The following is a 17897-nucleotide window of genomic DNA, read 5'->3' on the forward strand; positions in this document are numbered from 1 at the left end:
TAGGACTGGTTTGGGAGCTACCACCTCTGAGTAGGCCAGTCCCACATTTATTTCCAGGCTGTGATTGTGGCTGCTTGGCCAGGGCCAAATATGTTCATATTGTTTTTCAAATATGCTCATAAGTTTTTCATCAAACTCATTTCTGGAAGTGGCTGCTTCCTATGAAGTCTAGGAAGCTAGACAAGAAAATAGCAAGAAAGCCCTCTAGTGTATATGTCAGCTTTAATATTGACTTGTTTTGTGTTCCTGTGTAAAAAAGAAGATCTCTTTTCCACAGTTTCTAGGTTCTGGAACATGTCTGATGTATGTCAGATGATGAGAAAAATGGGTGCTTCTGTAACGTGATGTGGAGGCACATGCTGCACCAGCTGCTATAATAGCAGCCGAGCTAACGCTTCTTGATCTCTGGTATTAAATTGGTGTTTAGTTTTTCATGACATATAATGAAGATAATACTAATTTATCAGATAAAAATTGCTTTTGTTAGTGTTTTCCAAGGCAGTTAATGTTGAAACAACAGCAAGAACTCACTAATATTAGCTAGATAAGAAAACTAATTAATAGTAGCCTAATTGTTATTCTGTGGCAGGCGCAAGAAATTTAACTATTTGGTAAACATGTTGCTAACAAAAAATAGGATAAAAATATAAAAAATATAAAATATTAAGATAAAATTTTAAGTTCATAAACTTGACTCTGACATTTGGAAAAACTAACAAACAAACAACAAATAAATAAAGCTAGAGATGATCTCATAGCTGGTTTCTACCCCTTGGCACTGAAACTCATCATAGTCATGATTTCTTCTTTAATTCTCTGAAAAATCTCTTCATTAGTCTCGTTTAGATTCACAGTTTTCCTTATGTGCCTTTTTGCTTTGTCACAATTACTGTTCTCCTAATAGCCATGGAAAGAAGACAAGCAAGACTATCTCACAGAATTACTTTCTAACTTGATGAGGATGAGGTCCTTTCACTTGTGCTTCTTTCTCTGCTTCTGCGTGTGCCTTTACTTTGTACTTCCTCATTCAACACCAGTCTTTGGCAACTAATAGTTCTTGAAGATTTCCTTGAAGTCATTAATTCTCCATCTCCATCTATCTTGCATCTTCAGCTGCCTTACTAGTATCTCTTTATAGATAACCTTTCTTCTCATGTAACTTAAAAACAAATTCTTTATCTTTCTCTGCATCATTTCTACTTCATCAGTTCTTCTGGCATCTGTATTAATCGATCATGCAATCTCAGCATGTTTTCTAATTCTTTTGGTTCATTTTGTTCCCTCCTTGCCTGCCTGCAGCACACACCAATAATCTGCCAGTTTCATTTTTACATTATCTCCAAAATCCATGTCTTTGAATTCCCGGTGCACAAAGTCCTGTCAAGACTCAATTAACTGTTGCACTGACTACTATAATTCTGTGTAAAAGATCCCCATGATTATCGCTTTGGAATCTCTCCAAATTACTAATAACATTTGTTTCTAATTCCTGGCTTCTTCTTCCTTTTAAGCCACATTTAGATTCCATATTCTGCCATTCCAGGCCTTCTGAAATTTGCAAATTTCTACATCTAATTTCTTTCATATGCTTTCATTGTTCTAACTTGTATTTTCCCCTTACATTCGTCTCTCACTTTTCTTCATTCATCTCTTCCTCTTTTCCATATTTATCTTCTTTAAATTCCCTTCTGATATACCAGATATTTTGATATACTGATGAAGAATATTACTCTTCAAGTAATATAAAAATAAAAGTGTTGTTTGTAAAACAATGTTTTAAAACTAGTTCTTACCCTTAATAAACACTTCTTATTGATTGAATTGATATTTATTATGATAATATTGACTGTAGTTAAGTTACTTAATATTCCCAGGGATATCCAATTTTATACATAGCTGTTGAGTTTTTGTTATAAATCAGACCTAATTAAAGAATTATCCAGATTTTTCACCTACAACAGAAGAACATAATTTGCTGACATGCGTATTCAGTATTGTATGGGAATAAGAATTACACTCTTCCAAACATTATATCACCTGTAGGTTGTGATACCTTAGTGTTGCAGTAGCTTACAGTCATATTTAGTTTTCATATCTTTTAAAAAATATTTTAGTTCTGTAGTAGTAGGTAGCATGGTTTGGGTTCATTCATGTATTGTTCTGAAGCAATCTGTTGCATTTTTCCATTACTGTCTAATCCCAATAAAGTTTATAAATTTAGTATTTATTTAGCAATCTTTTTTAGTCCTTCTTTCTGTACTCATTTTTAAATTTTTAAAATTGATTACAGGCTATCAAGTCTCCAGTCCTCTGTAGGGGACTTAACTTTTTTATATTCACACTATACAACTAACCTAAATTATATTGTTATGCAATATTATTAAACTTCATAGAATTAAAATTTTAACTGTAGGTGAAAAATCCAGGGAAAAACATCACAAGCTTCAACAGTAAGAAATATTTTAAAAGGACTTTTTTTTCTGTTTTGGTACTAAATTATCATGCTGATAGGTATTACTACTTTTTATATTTTCTATGATTACTGTAACTACTACTTTTCATGTTTTCAGATGTGTAGATGAAGACAGAAAAATAAAGTACAAAGCTGCTGTCAAAATTCAGAGCTGGTTTCGAGGATGCAGAGTCCGAGCCTATCTGAGGTAGTATATTAGGCTTATTTTAATCTGTATTTTGTACTTGAATTTAGTTCCAAAATTTCTCATGGTATTATTTGATTTTAATAAAATGAGAAAATTTTGAAAAACAACAACAACAAAAAAAAACAGTCTATCATTTATTCTGCTTTTAAATTGAATGAAGCATATGCTGGGCCACTGTAAAAAACAATTATTTTTGATTTTCATAGCTATATGCAATTAAAATGGCAAGATGCTAGTAAGCAGCTAATAAGTAGCAAAGAAACAGTCCGTCTTCAATATAGAATCATAAAATATCCCAAGTTGGAAGGGACCCATAAGAATTACTGTGCCTCACTCCTGGCTCCAAACAGGACCCCCAGAAATCAAACCCTATGTCTGTGAGCATTGTCCAAATGCTTCCTGAACTCTGCCAGGCTCGGTGCCGTGACATCTTCCCCAGGGAGCCTGTTTCAGTGCCTGACCACCCTCTAGGCGAAGAATCTTTTCCTACCCCCCCAGCCTGACCCTCCCCTGTCTATTTATGAGGAATACACGGCAGGGCACCTTTGACACTCTCTTATTATCCATGAATAACTTCAATGAGAAAACAAGTACTTATTTTGATACCACTTCATAAGTCAAACTCTTAGAATATAATTGGCAGTCCCACCAACGCTATGCTAATAGATACTAATAGACAGTATTGTCTGAGAGATGCTGACATGACTGGAGAAAATAACGTTCTTCAGTTAAGCTGTTTACATAGACTTTTCTTATCTCTCTTACTGTGGACCTTAGACAAAAATTGCCTAGTAAGTGTATGGTAACAGGATTCTTGCTGTAGAAAATTAACTTCCACAGCTCAGCTTGAACAAGTCGTATTTAAAGATCTTTCTTTACATATTTTTCTCCACTTACAAAACAAAGAAAAAAAAAACAATCACTCTTTCTTTAAATTGCCATATACAACATATTTTTGGAAGCAGTGTAGTTGGTCCCTCCACCCAGAAGACCCTTCTTCATTTTTGGTCATAAGCCCAATTGGTCAAACTCATTTCCTTGAATTTCCTTATCTTCATTAAACTTAAGACTGTGAAGGATAAGGATTGTTGTATCTTCTAGTTTGACCTCATGCTTGTCACAAGCCATTCTGTATCACCCAGATATATTGTATTGAGCCTAATGAATTATTAGGCTAAAAAACATTAATCACTGAAAGACCAATGGGTACAGACTACATGTGCACTTGTTTGAAAAAGAAACACTGGTAATCCATTGTCCATTGCTGCTTCAAGTGTGTTGTCACAGGATGCAGCCATCACGTGCATGTGTTCAGAAGGCAAACAAATATGGTATTTTAGCCCTCCAAGGAATATCAGCTATGCTATCCATGTCAAAAGCCCCTACAAAGACAGAGAAGACTAAGGAATGCCCTTCTGTTTCCAGCACATGAGTAACAACAGCATGCTGTAGAAGAAAGTGAAATCCCAAGTGTCTTCGCCAATCTATTTGATATGAACTTTGCTCTTCCAAACACATATCTATATTTATTAACGACATACCTGACTTTTGTAACATACGAAGAACAACATAGTCATAAGGAGCATATAAGAAAAAGTAAATCACTGAGTGTAGAAGATGATTTTCTCTGCCACCGTGTACAGTGCTCCTGCTCACAGTCCTCTTTCCAAAGATGAATGTTCTCTTTCCAAAGATGGATGGATTTAGGAGCACAATTTCAATACAGTCATTTGCGAGTGTTCTGAATTACCCTCACATTTGGCTGCTTTTAATCACCTGCTGGAAAGGCCTGCCTCCACTGAGTGACTCTTGCTGTACTACAAGGCTTCTAAATTAGATGTTCATAGTTAGGTGGTATGAATTCTTCCCCATATGGATTTTGAATTGGTCAGATAAATTGCTTAAAAGAGTTCCTAAAATCATCTATCTTGTAAATCACATTCTTACAGCTATTCCATAAATCTTTTTTTAATAATATAGAAGAAAGTTTTTCCAACAACAATGTATGTGTATAAATATTAGGTCAGAAGTGTGTATGTGTGCATATATATATACAAGCATATATACACATCTGTAGGTGTGAAGTATGTTTGCTGTGACCTTCTGTTTCAAGTATCATAAAATTATAGCATCACGGAATGGTTTGGGTTGGAAGGGGCCTTAAAGATCATCTAATTCCAACCCCCCTGCCATGGGCAGGGACACCTCCGCGTATACCAGGCTGCTCAAGGCCCCATCCAACTTGGATATGGGTAATGCAGGATATTATATCCTGTGTCCAAGTATGGATAATACAGTATACATTATTTTTAATAATAGAAAATTATGTATTTACAGTTGCATTTTAATGTTTCAAAACTATCTCTTTTTAATATATTTCATTTTAGACATCTGAACAAAATGGTGATTTGTATACAGAAGCGGTGGAGAGGTTTTCAAAGCAGAAGATACTTCCGAAAAATAGTGAAGGTAGAAAACTAGTTTTAAAATCTTGTTTACATATTTATAGAATAAGTATGAAGTAATTCATTCATTTGTTTTGAAATTAAAAAACTGAAACTTTGATCCTTGATATACACAAACACGTGCTTAACTGTTATTATCGTGAAAAGTGCCATTAACTTCAGTAAACCCACTCATGGTGGTCAAGTTAAGTTAGTGCTGAAGCATTGGCAGCTCTGGAGTATTTGTTCCCAAACCAGCAATAAGATCTGCTCATGCAGAAGCCTGCCTGCATGATGCTAATTGCAGGATTGAAGCTTTTCAAGATTTTTTTTTTTCCCACTAGCAGAACTTTTAATTCTGAAAATAAAATAAGCCCATGACTGTACATACTGCTGTTCTATGTTTTAGTGGTTTAAATTTCTTACTTAATGAACCTTGAAGTATTTGAGGTTTGCCTTAAGGCACACAGCAGATCACAGTCAATCTAATTCCCTTGACAGAGTTGAAGATAGCAAAAGTATATGATAGCATACTGGCTAAAAGCTTTGTTAACAGGTTTAGGAGATTAAGAAAGAGCTAATTTGTCTTTAACATAAACCAATCAAGTTCTTAACATGTAGTTAGCTTCACTAATTTATCAATTTATGTTAATATTTTACAATACTTTTTACCTGATAGTCATTTATTCATGATGAATTTTGTTAAACAGCTGTTCTTAGTCAAAACAAACAGGTCAAGCAAAAGGAAAAAACCTGAGCCATAATGGGCTAAAGTCCATACTTCCTATGTTTTTGAGCCTAAGGACTTGTGTGCCTGAAAGTTTATCTATTACCACCACCCCCCTACCCCAATCTATCAGTAACCTAATTAAAAGTTTTAGCTCTTCCAGTTTACCTGGCTTAATTATGAATCATCCTTCCAAGCTGTGGTTTTCAGTCCATCTTCTAAAATGCTCTTATTTTTGAGTACAAGTTAGATAGCTGAATAGTTGGATTAGATAGGTTTGTTTGCTTGTTGTTGTTTTAAAAGACTGTTTTAAAACAACAACAACAACAACAACAAATAGGGGGGACTTAACTGAATATTGTCTCTGAGTTTAAGGAAATTTAGTTTAATCTAGAAAACCTTCTTTAGAAAAAGAGAGATATGATAATGTTAAAATTTGTTAATGAAAATAAAGCATCCGTGCAGCCATGTTGAAATGCTAATTTCATTGTTAATAATAATCATTTTCATATTTTAAACAAAAAGATGTCACTTCAGAGACTTATTTTTATGTAATAAGATTGTAAAAACAGTCATGCCTAGATAAGATACAAAATGAATACATCACTACCATGCCTACTGTCCATTGCAGAGTTCTGAGTGAGCCTGTAAGTGAGATGGCAAGCTAATTCTTCCCAGAGGGCCAACCTGTGGTATCACCATGAAATGCAGTGGGCACAAATTGGAAAAAATAAAATTCCACTTAAAAATAAGGCTTGATTAACTGTGAGGGTGGTCTAATACTGGAATGAATTGTCCAGAGAGTGCAAGCCATGTCTATGGAGTCTCTGTCTTTGGAAATACTCAAAGCCTAACTGAACGAAGACCTGCACAATTTACTCTAATCAACTCTGCTTTGAGCAAGGGTTTGGAACTTCAAAGGTCACTCACAGAAGTCCCACCTCTCAATGTATCTATGATATGGAAGGTGTTTTATGTCTTGTCTTTATTATTTCTTTATTCTTTTTTACTCTTTTCTTAAATCTGCCCATTACATTTGAAGACAGTCTTTCCAATTAACATTCCCTATAATAACCCAGCCAAGGTAACTAGCATCATGAAAACTCCTTAGCTTTCCATTCTTAAAATATATTTCTGAAAAGAAAAAGAAGAAAGACTTTATGTAATAAAGCCTGGTATTTGTGCTGTTATTCAAATAGACATTACTGACAAGCCCTTGACAACTCTGAAGTTCTGTGGAATAACATATAACAAAATATTGGGTAAACCCACTTAAAACACATTCTAAATCCTACCACAAATCCATCTGGATTCTGGATACTGGCACTTATCTAGTATTAGCCAGACCTTTAAACAGAATCTGTCAGCAAGCTTATGAACTGTACAATCAACATAGAAAAACATATTTTCCATCAAAATCTTCATTTTGTGCTTGTTGTCTCTTTAGAGAGGACTAAGTAGCATAGCCTGATTGGAAGCCAACCTGAAAGCCATACAAGTAGCAGATAAAAAGGCATCTTTTTGTCCCTTTTGACTACTGTACTCGATATTGTATGTTCTCAGATTAGATTTAGATACAAAGTTCAAGTTCATTCCCTATATTCATCCCTATCTTTATACACTCAATGACTGGGTGAATTTAATTTTTTAATGAACTGGGTGAAATTTGGAAAATTTTAAAATGAAACTAAAATCTTCTCAGAAGACTAATGGAGCTTTTAAGTTAAAAGATTCATTAATATGTGTTGAACTCTTGCTAATAACACTTGTAATGACTCCTGATGATGAAATGCAGTAATACAATTGACATGACAGATTTTTTTTTATGTTTTCTTTTTGTTAAATAGAAAACTATTTGGTCACTTTAAATTTTTCTCATGATAATAACTGGATTGGTATCTGCTGCCAGCAAACAAGGCAAAGCATATGCACAAAATACCCATGATTACTTGATAATAAATCATTTTAATGATTATATTCAAAATTGTGAAATGTGAGTGGTACTGATGCGGAAAATAACAAAGGCTGAGGCTCATCAGATTGGCTGTCCATATGTGCATCACTACTAGTATTTAATTTGTAACTCCTCTAGTGCCGCTTCTGTTGATTTTTAAAATATATTAAGTCATATAATCCCACTATTTATAGTGCTTATATGACCAGAGTTACGTGCCTTTCTGTATTCTAATTATAGATGCTTTGGTAAAAAAGTTCGATTCCTAATAATGATACCAAACTAAAATTAAAAACTGAGTCCCTGTAGGTTTTTTAATGCCTTAGTTACATTGGTAGTAGTGGGTTCTGAAAGTCTTGTAATATCTGCAGGAAAGGATGAATTTTAAAACCAGGCAAACACCAGAACATGAATCAAACTGTATGTCAGTGTTCCTTGTTTTAATGCTTCTCAAAGACAAGAAATCACCTGCTAAGGCAAATAGAATTCTAACATTTCATTGGTATATGAAGTTGGTATTCATGATGGGCATATTTTCAGCTCACTTTGGAGGGATATGCATTTGTAAAAAGTGAGTTTTTTATGGCGCATAGTTTGAAATCATCTTAAATAGTTTAGCTTCAACTCAGTAACCAATTTTAAATTCCCAGTTCAATAGAAATTAGGCAAATGCATATTTGCTCTATAAAAAAAAAAAAAAGTGCCTGTTGACTTAGACCACATGTTCATTCCTTCTTTAAATCTACTTTCAATCAAATTTCTATTTCTCCTTTGAAATGTTACCTTGTATTATCTGTTTAAATACAAAGAAAACACTAATCACGATCAGGACACATTTGTAAGTTGTCCCCAAATGTGTTTTTAAATAGTAAGAAAATGATAAAGTAGATTAAGTTCCCAGCAGTTTATACAAAAAAGATTCAAATATATTCTGGAATCATAGCCATTAAAGTAAACTAGTGGGGAGACATATATAAACATCAGAGACAGATACAAGCACTACATAGTTTGGAAGTGGTGGGGTGGTTGTGAGTGTGAATGGGATGGTGAGATAATTCTTCCCAGAGATTCAGCCTGCAATGTGACCTTGGAACTGGCACCCAGTGAAATGATGACAGGCAACGGACACAAGTTGAAATCCAATAAATTCCACTTAAACATGAGAAAAGTGGATATGAGACATGTCTTCTGGACAATAGGGACCCAGTTTAGAAAATAATTTTTTGTTTACTAGGAAAGCTCATAAATGCAGACTTGAATTAAGCATTAAATTATGCCTATGCTTTTGTGAACAGGAATGAACACATTGTCCATCACTTGTGGTAACAGAGTTTAGGGCATGATAATCAAGATTAGAAAACAGAGGGCAAATCCATTTGCAAACAAACCTAGACGGCAACACAGACTTTGGCTGTGTCCGAGGGTAAAGTTGTAAGACAAAGTGGTAAGAGCAATTCTCCATTTGACTGAATTGTGATTTAGAGCAGTGTTGAATAAAAGCAGGAATGTATAATTCCCATTCTGTTATGTGTGACCTTGTTAAGTAGTGGTAGCATAAGGCCCAGATTTGTCACACCTAAATGGGGTATGTGAGTTAGGAGCCTAGTTGCCATTGACTATCTCTGTAAATAGCATAGAGAGATGCATTTGCAGAGCCCTTCAGTACTTCACCAAGTGCTGTGGAAAAGTGATCTCCCTGTTTCAGTAATAATGACATGAAGAACATAATGACAATAGTCCTCCCAGTTAGGGTCTTCAGTGAATTAGGGTGAATTCAGATCAAAGTGGTCACGGCCTTCAAATATGAGAAGAATAAACAAAAAAGCATGAAATTGTTTAATTTAATCACTGATGGGCAGAAATATAGCGATCGTTTTAAAGCTTAGAAATCTCCATTAAAAATGTAATGGATCTATTTGGTGGTGCTGAAACTCTTGCATTCTCTTCCAAAGAAAGAAAAGATGAGCTTCAAAGCAAAATTACATCAATTTAATTGAACTGTTTAAGCACATACCTAGACCTGGAAACCATTATTTCATTCAAATATCTACAGTTAGCATCACTTAGAAAACATTTAAGCTGAGAAAAGTGAAGATAGAGTCCACTATTTATTCTAATTCATACCTTTGTTACTGAGATTCCCTCTTACATATATATGTATGTATATATATATATGGGTATATATAAAGTGCACTTGTGTATGTGTGTATATATATATAAGTAAAACTTTTTTTTTCTTTTTTTTAATTTAGCAGTCCTGCATTTTTCTTTCAAATAGTGAATATCTTTTCTCCTGTATCTGTTATTAGTAGATTGGTACAATATTAAAGTGAGCATTTAAAATGTACCTTAATTAAACTGCAGGAATTATGCCTTGCTTAATGTAATGAAGAAAGAGAATTTAAAATGAAGTAGCATCATTGTGTTCATTTGTAAATAACATATTGCAGCCAACTGTTTCTTAATTGCCCAGACTGTTGATAAATAATCCAGTCCTGCTGCTCTCCACAGACAATTTGCTTTGGATCAGACTAGGCAATTCAAATAACACTAATTACAGTGAAACCCTTTTATAGTGAATTCCTGTTTGCCATGGGGGAGAAAATCACTATATCAGGGGAAAGCACTTTTGCCTTTGATTTGTGTCTAAAACATGAGAAACACATAAAAGCTGCATGTTGTTCTAAATAAAGGACATACTCTTGCATTCAAAGTACTTATATTTTACTTTTTATGATACAATTGTGAATTATGTTCATTTTGCATTTGTAATTAGAGGGCGGAACAGATGTGAAAGCTTAGTTTAAAGTGATGTATCCATTAAAATAACCTATGCTGCCAAGTGATTGCTTAGTATAATAGGGGATTCGTTCACTATGAGAGGAATTCTACTTTATTGGAAAGAAACCAGGACTTCAGAAAATGTTTTCTATATCAGGGGATTCACTATAACATGGTATCATTGTATTTATGATTTTATGATGTTGAAATGAATATTAAATGAAACAAAATTCCCAAGGATTACTCAGGAGGCAGCTAAGTACATAACATTTAGTACAGATGGTTGGAAGGCACAATTTTGCTCCATCACTGCATCCGTATCCTTGAACGATTTCGACTGAAGACAGCATTTCTTTGAATTTTTCATTAAACCAGACGTCTTGAAATATGAATTCCTTTTATGTTTCTGTGAGTTTTGGCTAAAAGAACCCCAGTGAATAAATCATACAATACTATGTGTCACCAGCACTTGTGAATATTTCTGCTTTGTTATTCTACTCTCAGTAGAGCACCATTGATTATCAAACTCAGCGGAGAGCATTTTATGATCATATATCTCCATTAGCTCCTAGTTTGACTACCATAGATTTTTCTGGTTAAGCCTGCATTATGTATTAGGAAGCCTATCTCTTCAATACAAAGTTTGATTTTATTCTCTCTAAGCCTAGAACTCTTATTATGTATTATGTATAAAGATTCTTATCTTTTATATGTAAAAATAGGAGCACTGTCTTTGTGTAACTGAAATATATGCCATCTTTTTTTTTTTTTTTTTCCTTGATTCACAGACAGCATATTTTATTATGAAGATGAATTTCTACAATGAAATGGCTGTCAGGGTAAATATTTCTTCACTTGTTAAACAAATGAAAAGTCAATTGCGATCCGAATTTGCTTTTAATAAAATGAGCAAACCAGAATAATATACACTTGATTGATATGCTGATGGCAACAGCGGGAAATAGTACATAGTTAAAAATTAAAGTTACACTCAGTAGTCTGGGATGTATTTGAAAACTGTAGCTGAATTTAAGGCATTTGTGTGTGGCTTGCCCCATTTAAATGTTCATTGTACCTTACCATATACTATAATGATAAAACAAACATTCTATCTGGGAGTATTCATACAAATATAGACATATATCTAATATTCTGACAAACTATAGGACTTCAGTGTTCACTGAAGTAGTGGTACATATCTTTTTGTTAGTACATTAAAAATGAAGTATTGAATCTCAAAAGAGTTACACCACACAGGACAAGTTCATTGCTTAAATAGATTTGGAACTGCACTGATCTCATTGACAACATTACAAGTGATTTTTGCTAGATGAAGAAGACTGTAAGCAGTTCTGGAACTTTAATAAATATACAGCAAATTAAGTTTGTTGTGGAGAAAACTGCAAAATATCTTAAACTAAAATTAGAATATTTATTTTTTTCCTGAACTTTGTTACTGTACTTAAGCAAATAAAGAAAACAAACAAGGTAAGGACATTAGATAATCCTTGAGATAAAATCTTTTTACCTTCCTTAATTCTTTTGTTTTGTGAAAAAGAACTGCTTTACTTTAGTGGCTTGTATTTCTTTAGGTTAGGCATCTTACATTTTGAATTGTACCAAATGTAGAGATGTGGTGAGGATGGAGAGTAAGCCAGGGAGATTCCTGTGAAGTAGGAAGATGCCCAGAATGAAATTTAATTTTGTGGTCTCTCTCTCCCAGATAACTCAGAGTCAAGAGATGTGTCATTAGGTTCTCATCAGGTTTATGACTAGTTTCTGTTTTTTTCAAAGACACAAAAGAGAATCTTACATTTAGAGTATGTTAGAAAAATGAAAGGGGAAGGTGATCAAATTGCTCAGAAATGCACAATTGCTTTAGTTTATTACTTTGTTAGCTGGTTTGAAAGTATTCCACAGGGGATAAATATTGTATACTCATACAGTTGAAATCAGTGGGAAAACATGAGATGCAAGCCATCTCTCAAAAGTTGGCTGTGTACTTTTAGAAGGCACTTGAAGACCAAATTTCAAAGGTAATTATGTATTCTAATCAAATGGAGTTTTGCATTTGGTCTTTCATTTTTGAAAGAAATTGAATGTGTTCCCATTCATTTGTAATGGAAATGTAATGTTGAATCATTAGGTGATATAAATCTTCAAAGTACCATTTTTTCAGTCGTCCTTTTCTTTAATGGAAATTTAAATCAGTAGAAAACAAGAGAACAGACCTTTATTTAGTTGCAAATGTCAGAATCCAATTCTCCTCTATCTAAATCTTATGCAGCCATATCTGCAGAACAGATTTTAAATGCTACCATTCTGAAACACTAAATTGTTTTTTTGTCATTATCTGGTTACTGAAGAACTAACCAAGGTGCAGGTCAGTAGTGATTGAGGCCCATTGGCTTTGTGCATGGAAGATGTATGGCCAGAATTTACGTTTCCTAAGCCAACAGTGCTTTTCATTCACACATTGTGAACTTGATTCACTTCAGTATTCTGAAAATAGAAAAATAACAGTGTTTTTTTTTTTTTTTTTTTTTTTTTTTTTATTTGACCACTTAGTTTTGCCTTATTATTGAACTGTTTATTCCAGTTGCTAGTCACTGATTAGATAGGCCCTTTTGATTTTGATATTAGAAATATTATTGAGGGTGTGCACATGCTCATAGTTTTGCAGTTAGTCTACAACTCTGTCTCCCTGTATTGCATTTAGTTGTAACCATAACTATCAATTTCACCTTTGTAAATTAAAAGAGAGAACTTGTTTCGATCAATTTTACTTTTGAGTACTAGTTTGCAAAATTATTCTCTCTCCTAAAAGATTTAAGGTATTATAAATTTTCAGCTGCAAAAGTAATCCCAGGGAAAAAAATATTTCCACGAGCAGATGGCTTTTGATATATCAAGGTTTTGCCATTTGTTTTAGTGCTTAAAATAAACATTATTTATAAGACCACTTACATTTTGATGTTACTTAATGAGGAATATGCATCATTGATTTGACTAGCTTAAGAGGTCATTTAGAACTTGCCCGTTAACAAGCTGTAATCTGCTGAGCACACAATGACTTTGTTTAAAATTATCTGTTCAGTGCTGATCAATGACAATAATTGTTTTGTACCAATCACTGTTGAAACTTGCTAATTACTTTGAAGGGCATACACATTGTCTCTTTTTTTCCTAAGAATTTTTAAAACATTCACCTTGGAATTAAAAAGAAATATTGTAATAACACATTATACTTCATTATAAAAGCAAACATTTAGAACTTTCACATTGCAAATAAGAACATCATCAGGATCTTTGTGTAAAATGCTCTTTTCCAAAGAGATTAGTCTTCAGTCTTCTAATCTCTGACACAAGTAATTAGTGAAGCTGAAATCTAGCATAAAATAATTTGAGACATAATGCAGTTTTTCTTACTTATGTTTCATTCAGTTGAAGTCAGTGAGGTCATTCTGGACAGAAAGTGGTGTAAATAAAGGTAGAATGTGGCATTTAATTGGTACACTGAGCCCATTGGAGGTAATTATAGCTTTATACAATTTTACCCTTTGTCTTTCAGTTTGAGTTTTGATCCTTTAACCCACAAATATCTAGTTCTATACTTATATCTGTAAGGTGAAGACCGTCAGAAAGAGTTTCAAAGGGACCATAATCCTGCATTAATGAGCACACAGCTATATAGGAGCCAAGTTGCTCTTGTTGAGAAATATTGAAGCCAAACAGAGAAACAAAGCTAAGATCCTTATTCACATGCAAAGGATTTTGCTTAATCCCAGATCTCTGAAGGCATACTCATTCTTTCCTCTTTCTATATCCCTTTTTAACCTGATGCACTTGTGTATGAGAAAGGGAGTTGCAAAGACTGAAATTTACTACCACCTTGTGAAAAGGAGCATGTCTAGCATTAACCTTTCTTTCTCCCATGTTCAACTGCTCACATAACTATTATTTATTCATATTGTAACAATGTCCAGAGTACAAACCTTTTTCATTAAAAGCAAATAAGTGACACATAGGTAAAAGGAAATAGCAACTTTTTGTGTTAGTTTTGAGTCGTGTTTGAGAAGACAAGAAATAAATGGTGATGCAAAAAAGGGAAATAGAAAGGTGTGCTAACACTAAAAGTAAATATCCTATTATTCCTCATAGCTTTAGTGGATCATTTTACTTTCTTGGCAACATATCACTCAAAGACTTACTGAAAGCTTTTCTGTGATGCTTATTAAATCTTAGATAAAGAGATAATCACAATTGTACCACCAGGTATCATCAGTTTAGATTAAGTGCCAGTTTTTACTTTAAACAATAGTTTTGGCTTCTGTGATTGAAAAATGGTACCAGAGAATACCAGAGTTTGAAAGAATGCAACCCTTAGACTTCATATAGGCAGCTCCACTATGTTACTGTTTTCAGCTCAGGAAATTGCAGCAGTTGCAAAATTGATACAACTTTTGTCAGTTATCATAGTTACTGGTACAGAATTGGACTGCAATGGAACTGGAAGGAGACAATTTTGCCTGTTACTTAAGAGCACTCCCAGGACTCAAAGATACAGGCTATGCAGTTGCTGAGTGCAAAGGCTGATTAGAAGTTTGGGCAAGGTGCAGCTTTTTTTCCTTGCCTTCTTCCCAATTCAAACACAATATGATGCTCTTCAAACATATACATTGTGCTCTTTCTGCCTCTTTTATACCATGCTACTTTGGAATAAGAGGTAAGGAAAGATAAAGCATTTTATAATGCATCAGACTGAATCCTTTTTTTGTGGAGGACACCATATAGTTTCTGTTCTTGCTATAATCTCTGGACTTGCTACAGATAAAAAGGATTCCTTTTCCAGTTCCTCCTGTTTGGCAGGAGGAATAGTATTGTGTGTAGAAGATTATAACTAATGTGTAACAAAGAGACACACATCATCTTACACGTGAGATGAAACAATTGCAATTTGTAAATGATGTTTTCAGAAAGCCTTATTCACTGAGTTACTGGGAGGCTTCCATTCAGTTTAGATCATATCCAGAGCACATAGCAGGGGGTGTCACAGAAGATATTATTGAAGTGGATGATTGAATAAGGAATGTATTCTGTACCTTAGAAAATAGGTATCACTTCTTTATTTTTTTATTTTTATTTTTTACCATTCTGGCAGCAGCAGACTCTTTTTTTCATTGCTATACTCAAGCAAAAACTGTGGTTTAAAATTTGATATTATTTTTTAATTTTGAATTTTAATATTAAATTCATAATACCATTTAGCTACAATATGTTACATCCCACCCACATTTTCTTCACTGAAATGTAGTGGCACATCTACTTGATATCACTTTTAAAGACATGCTATTTTTTGGGAAATACTACAGACATTTAATATGCATGGAACTTTCTATTTGAAATATACTAAACAAGTTTTTATTTCCTGTAGATTCAGAAAAGATGGCGTGGATATTATGTCCGAAAATATATCCATAATTATTATGCACTGAAGAAATACCTGGAAGCCGTTTCTGTGAATAATGAGATTGTCAGGTAAAGATAAAAACTGTATGTGGTAAAACATTCATTTCCTTTTCTTTTATTTGTAAGAAGTTTATGGCAGTAATTGAATTATTTATTTGACTGTAGGATCCCTTCTATTATCAAAAATATGCATATATTTCAGTCATTATTCTCTTTAATTTTTGGCCAGTGTATGTTGTGCCAAAATCTGTTCTCATTTACACAGTTATGAATTCTAACTTCTTTGAATGAACCGGAAGTACTCTGGTTTTATAACAGTTTAATTTATCTCTTCACCTATATTCAAAATTAATTGATCATTGTGTTCTAAATATGGTTTGTTGAACTGCTTTTTTTCCTCCAGTATACTGGAAGTAAAGATATTTTTTTGCCTTTTTTTTTTTTTTTTTTTTAATTTGATTATTGCCAAATCATAAAAGTGTAGATTTGAGCCATAGTATAAATATTAATTGATTTTTTGCCTTTGCTCAAATTCTCACAATCACTTGGGAAAAAAATTAAAAAGCTGCTGTGCTGGGATCCCTGCTTCTCATGTTGTCTTATTGGTGACTGTACATTGTAGAAGCAGACTTGAGGCTATTTTAGAAAGCAAAGAGGCTTGCTCTGTGGGGAGCATGCCTGTAAAGCAAAAGCTTAGATGAATTCCTGTACACATCGGCCTAAGTGCTGGAACAGTCACAGCACATCAGAACCTCTTCAGGCTTAAAGACTCTCTGTGGAGAATGTGTGGGCAGACCTCAGGCCTTGTGAAAGACCTTGTGTGGACACAGTTAAGGAGAATTGTCTTATGGTTATAGTACAGGTTCCCCTGTTAGAATTCTAGCTAAAACTGTTATTACTGTATGCTCCTGCTGCTACTCTATTTCTCCTATCCCCTGTCTTTCCCAGTACTTAAGTTGAAAGCTTTCTAAAATAGAGTCTAATAAAACCCCTCTAGCTCACTTGATGTCCTGGTACGTAACTATTTCTTCAGGTAACAGAAGTACTCACAAACAAAATACTCACTAGCCAAACTTAAGTATTACTTTCTCAGTGTAAGTGAAATAGTATTGCACAAAATCCATGCAGCTTTTGTTGTACAGAAACCTAGGTCAAATCTTTGCTTTTTGAAATGGAGAAATATGAGGCAGTCATATTTCTGGAAGTTTCATCTAGATCACATGGCAGGGGCATTTCAGCTAGAAGTCTGTTATAGAAAATAGCATATGCAAGTTTTTTATGTAAAACACAAATTAACCACCTTTTTTTGAAGACTAATTATTAATTTCTATTATTTTCCACTATTATTGTTGCTGCTACATCCTCTTTGTCATAGTGTCATAACTCCTGCATCACATTGAAACATGTTGATAACACATAATCTCTGATTACTGTTCATTTAAATGTATTTTTATGTAGAATGTTAGATCACAACTCGGCAAAGCCAAACTTAAAATATCTGTCATCTCTTCAACAGTACCTTCAAAGAAATCTGTCATATCTTCTTGTTTAGAATTCCTTGGATTATTTTTTTTTTCATTTAGAAAAGATAAAATCCGAGGAAAACTAGTTTAAATCAGGGAAAGTAAAAGAAGCCATAACTTTTCTGGTTTAAAACGAAGATTAATGTATGAACGGCAGAGACACAAACTGCCTCTGTGCTCATAATAGTTCTCACTTTGCCTAAGCCTGAAACAAAGCTCACAAGTCACCAGTTACATTGATCTTTGATGTGTGCAAACAGAACAAGATAGCAAGTAGTATTCTTGCTGTACTGAATACATTGATGGGAGCTTTGTATTTTATTTCTCTACACCCACAAT

General features: G+C 33.8%; 1 protein-coding gene across 1 annotated transcript in view; it reads left to right on the plus strand.

Annotated features, from left to right (window-relative positions):
• SPATA17 (spermatogenesis associated 17) overlaps window positions 1-17897 on the plus strand; it is a 94995-nt gene that overhangs the window by 2645 nt on the left and 74453 nt on the right. The window contains exons 2-5 of the mRNA XM_032185266.1: window positions 2571-2660; window positions 5048-5129; window positions 11355-11405; window positions 16001-16104. Of these exons, the coding sequence (XP_032041157.1) occupies window positions 2571-2660; window positions 5048-5129; window positions 11355-11405; window positions 16001-16104 (327 nt within the window). The remainder of the gene's footprint in view (window positions 1-2570; window positions 2661-5047; window positions 5130-11354; window positions 11406-16000; window positions 16105-17897) is intronic.

Source organism: Aythya fuligula, chromosome 3, assembly GCF_009819795.1.
Source record: "Aythya fuligula isolate bAytFul2 chromosome 3, bAytFul2.pri, whole genome shotgun sequence".
In the NCBI taxonomy this organism is placed as follows: domain Eukaryota; kingdom Metazoa; phylum Chordata; class Aves; order Anseriformes; family Anatidae; genus Aythya; species Aythya fuligula.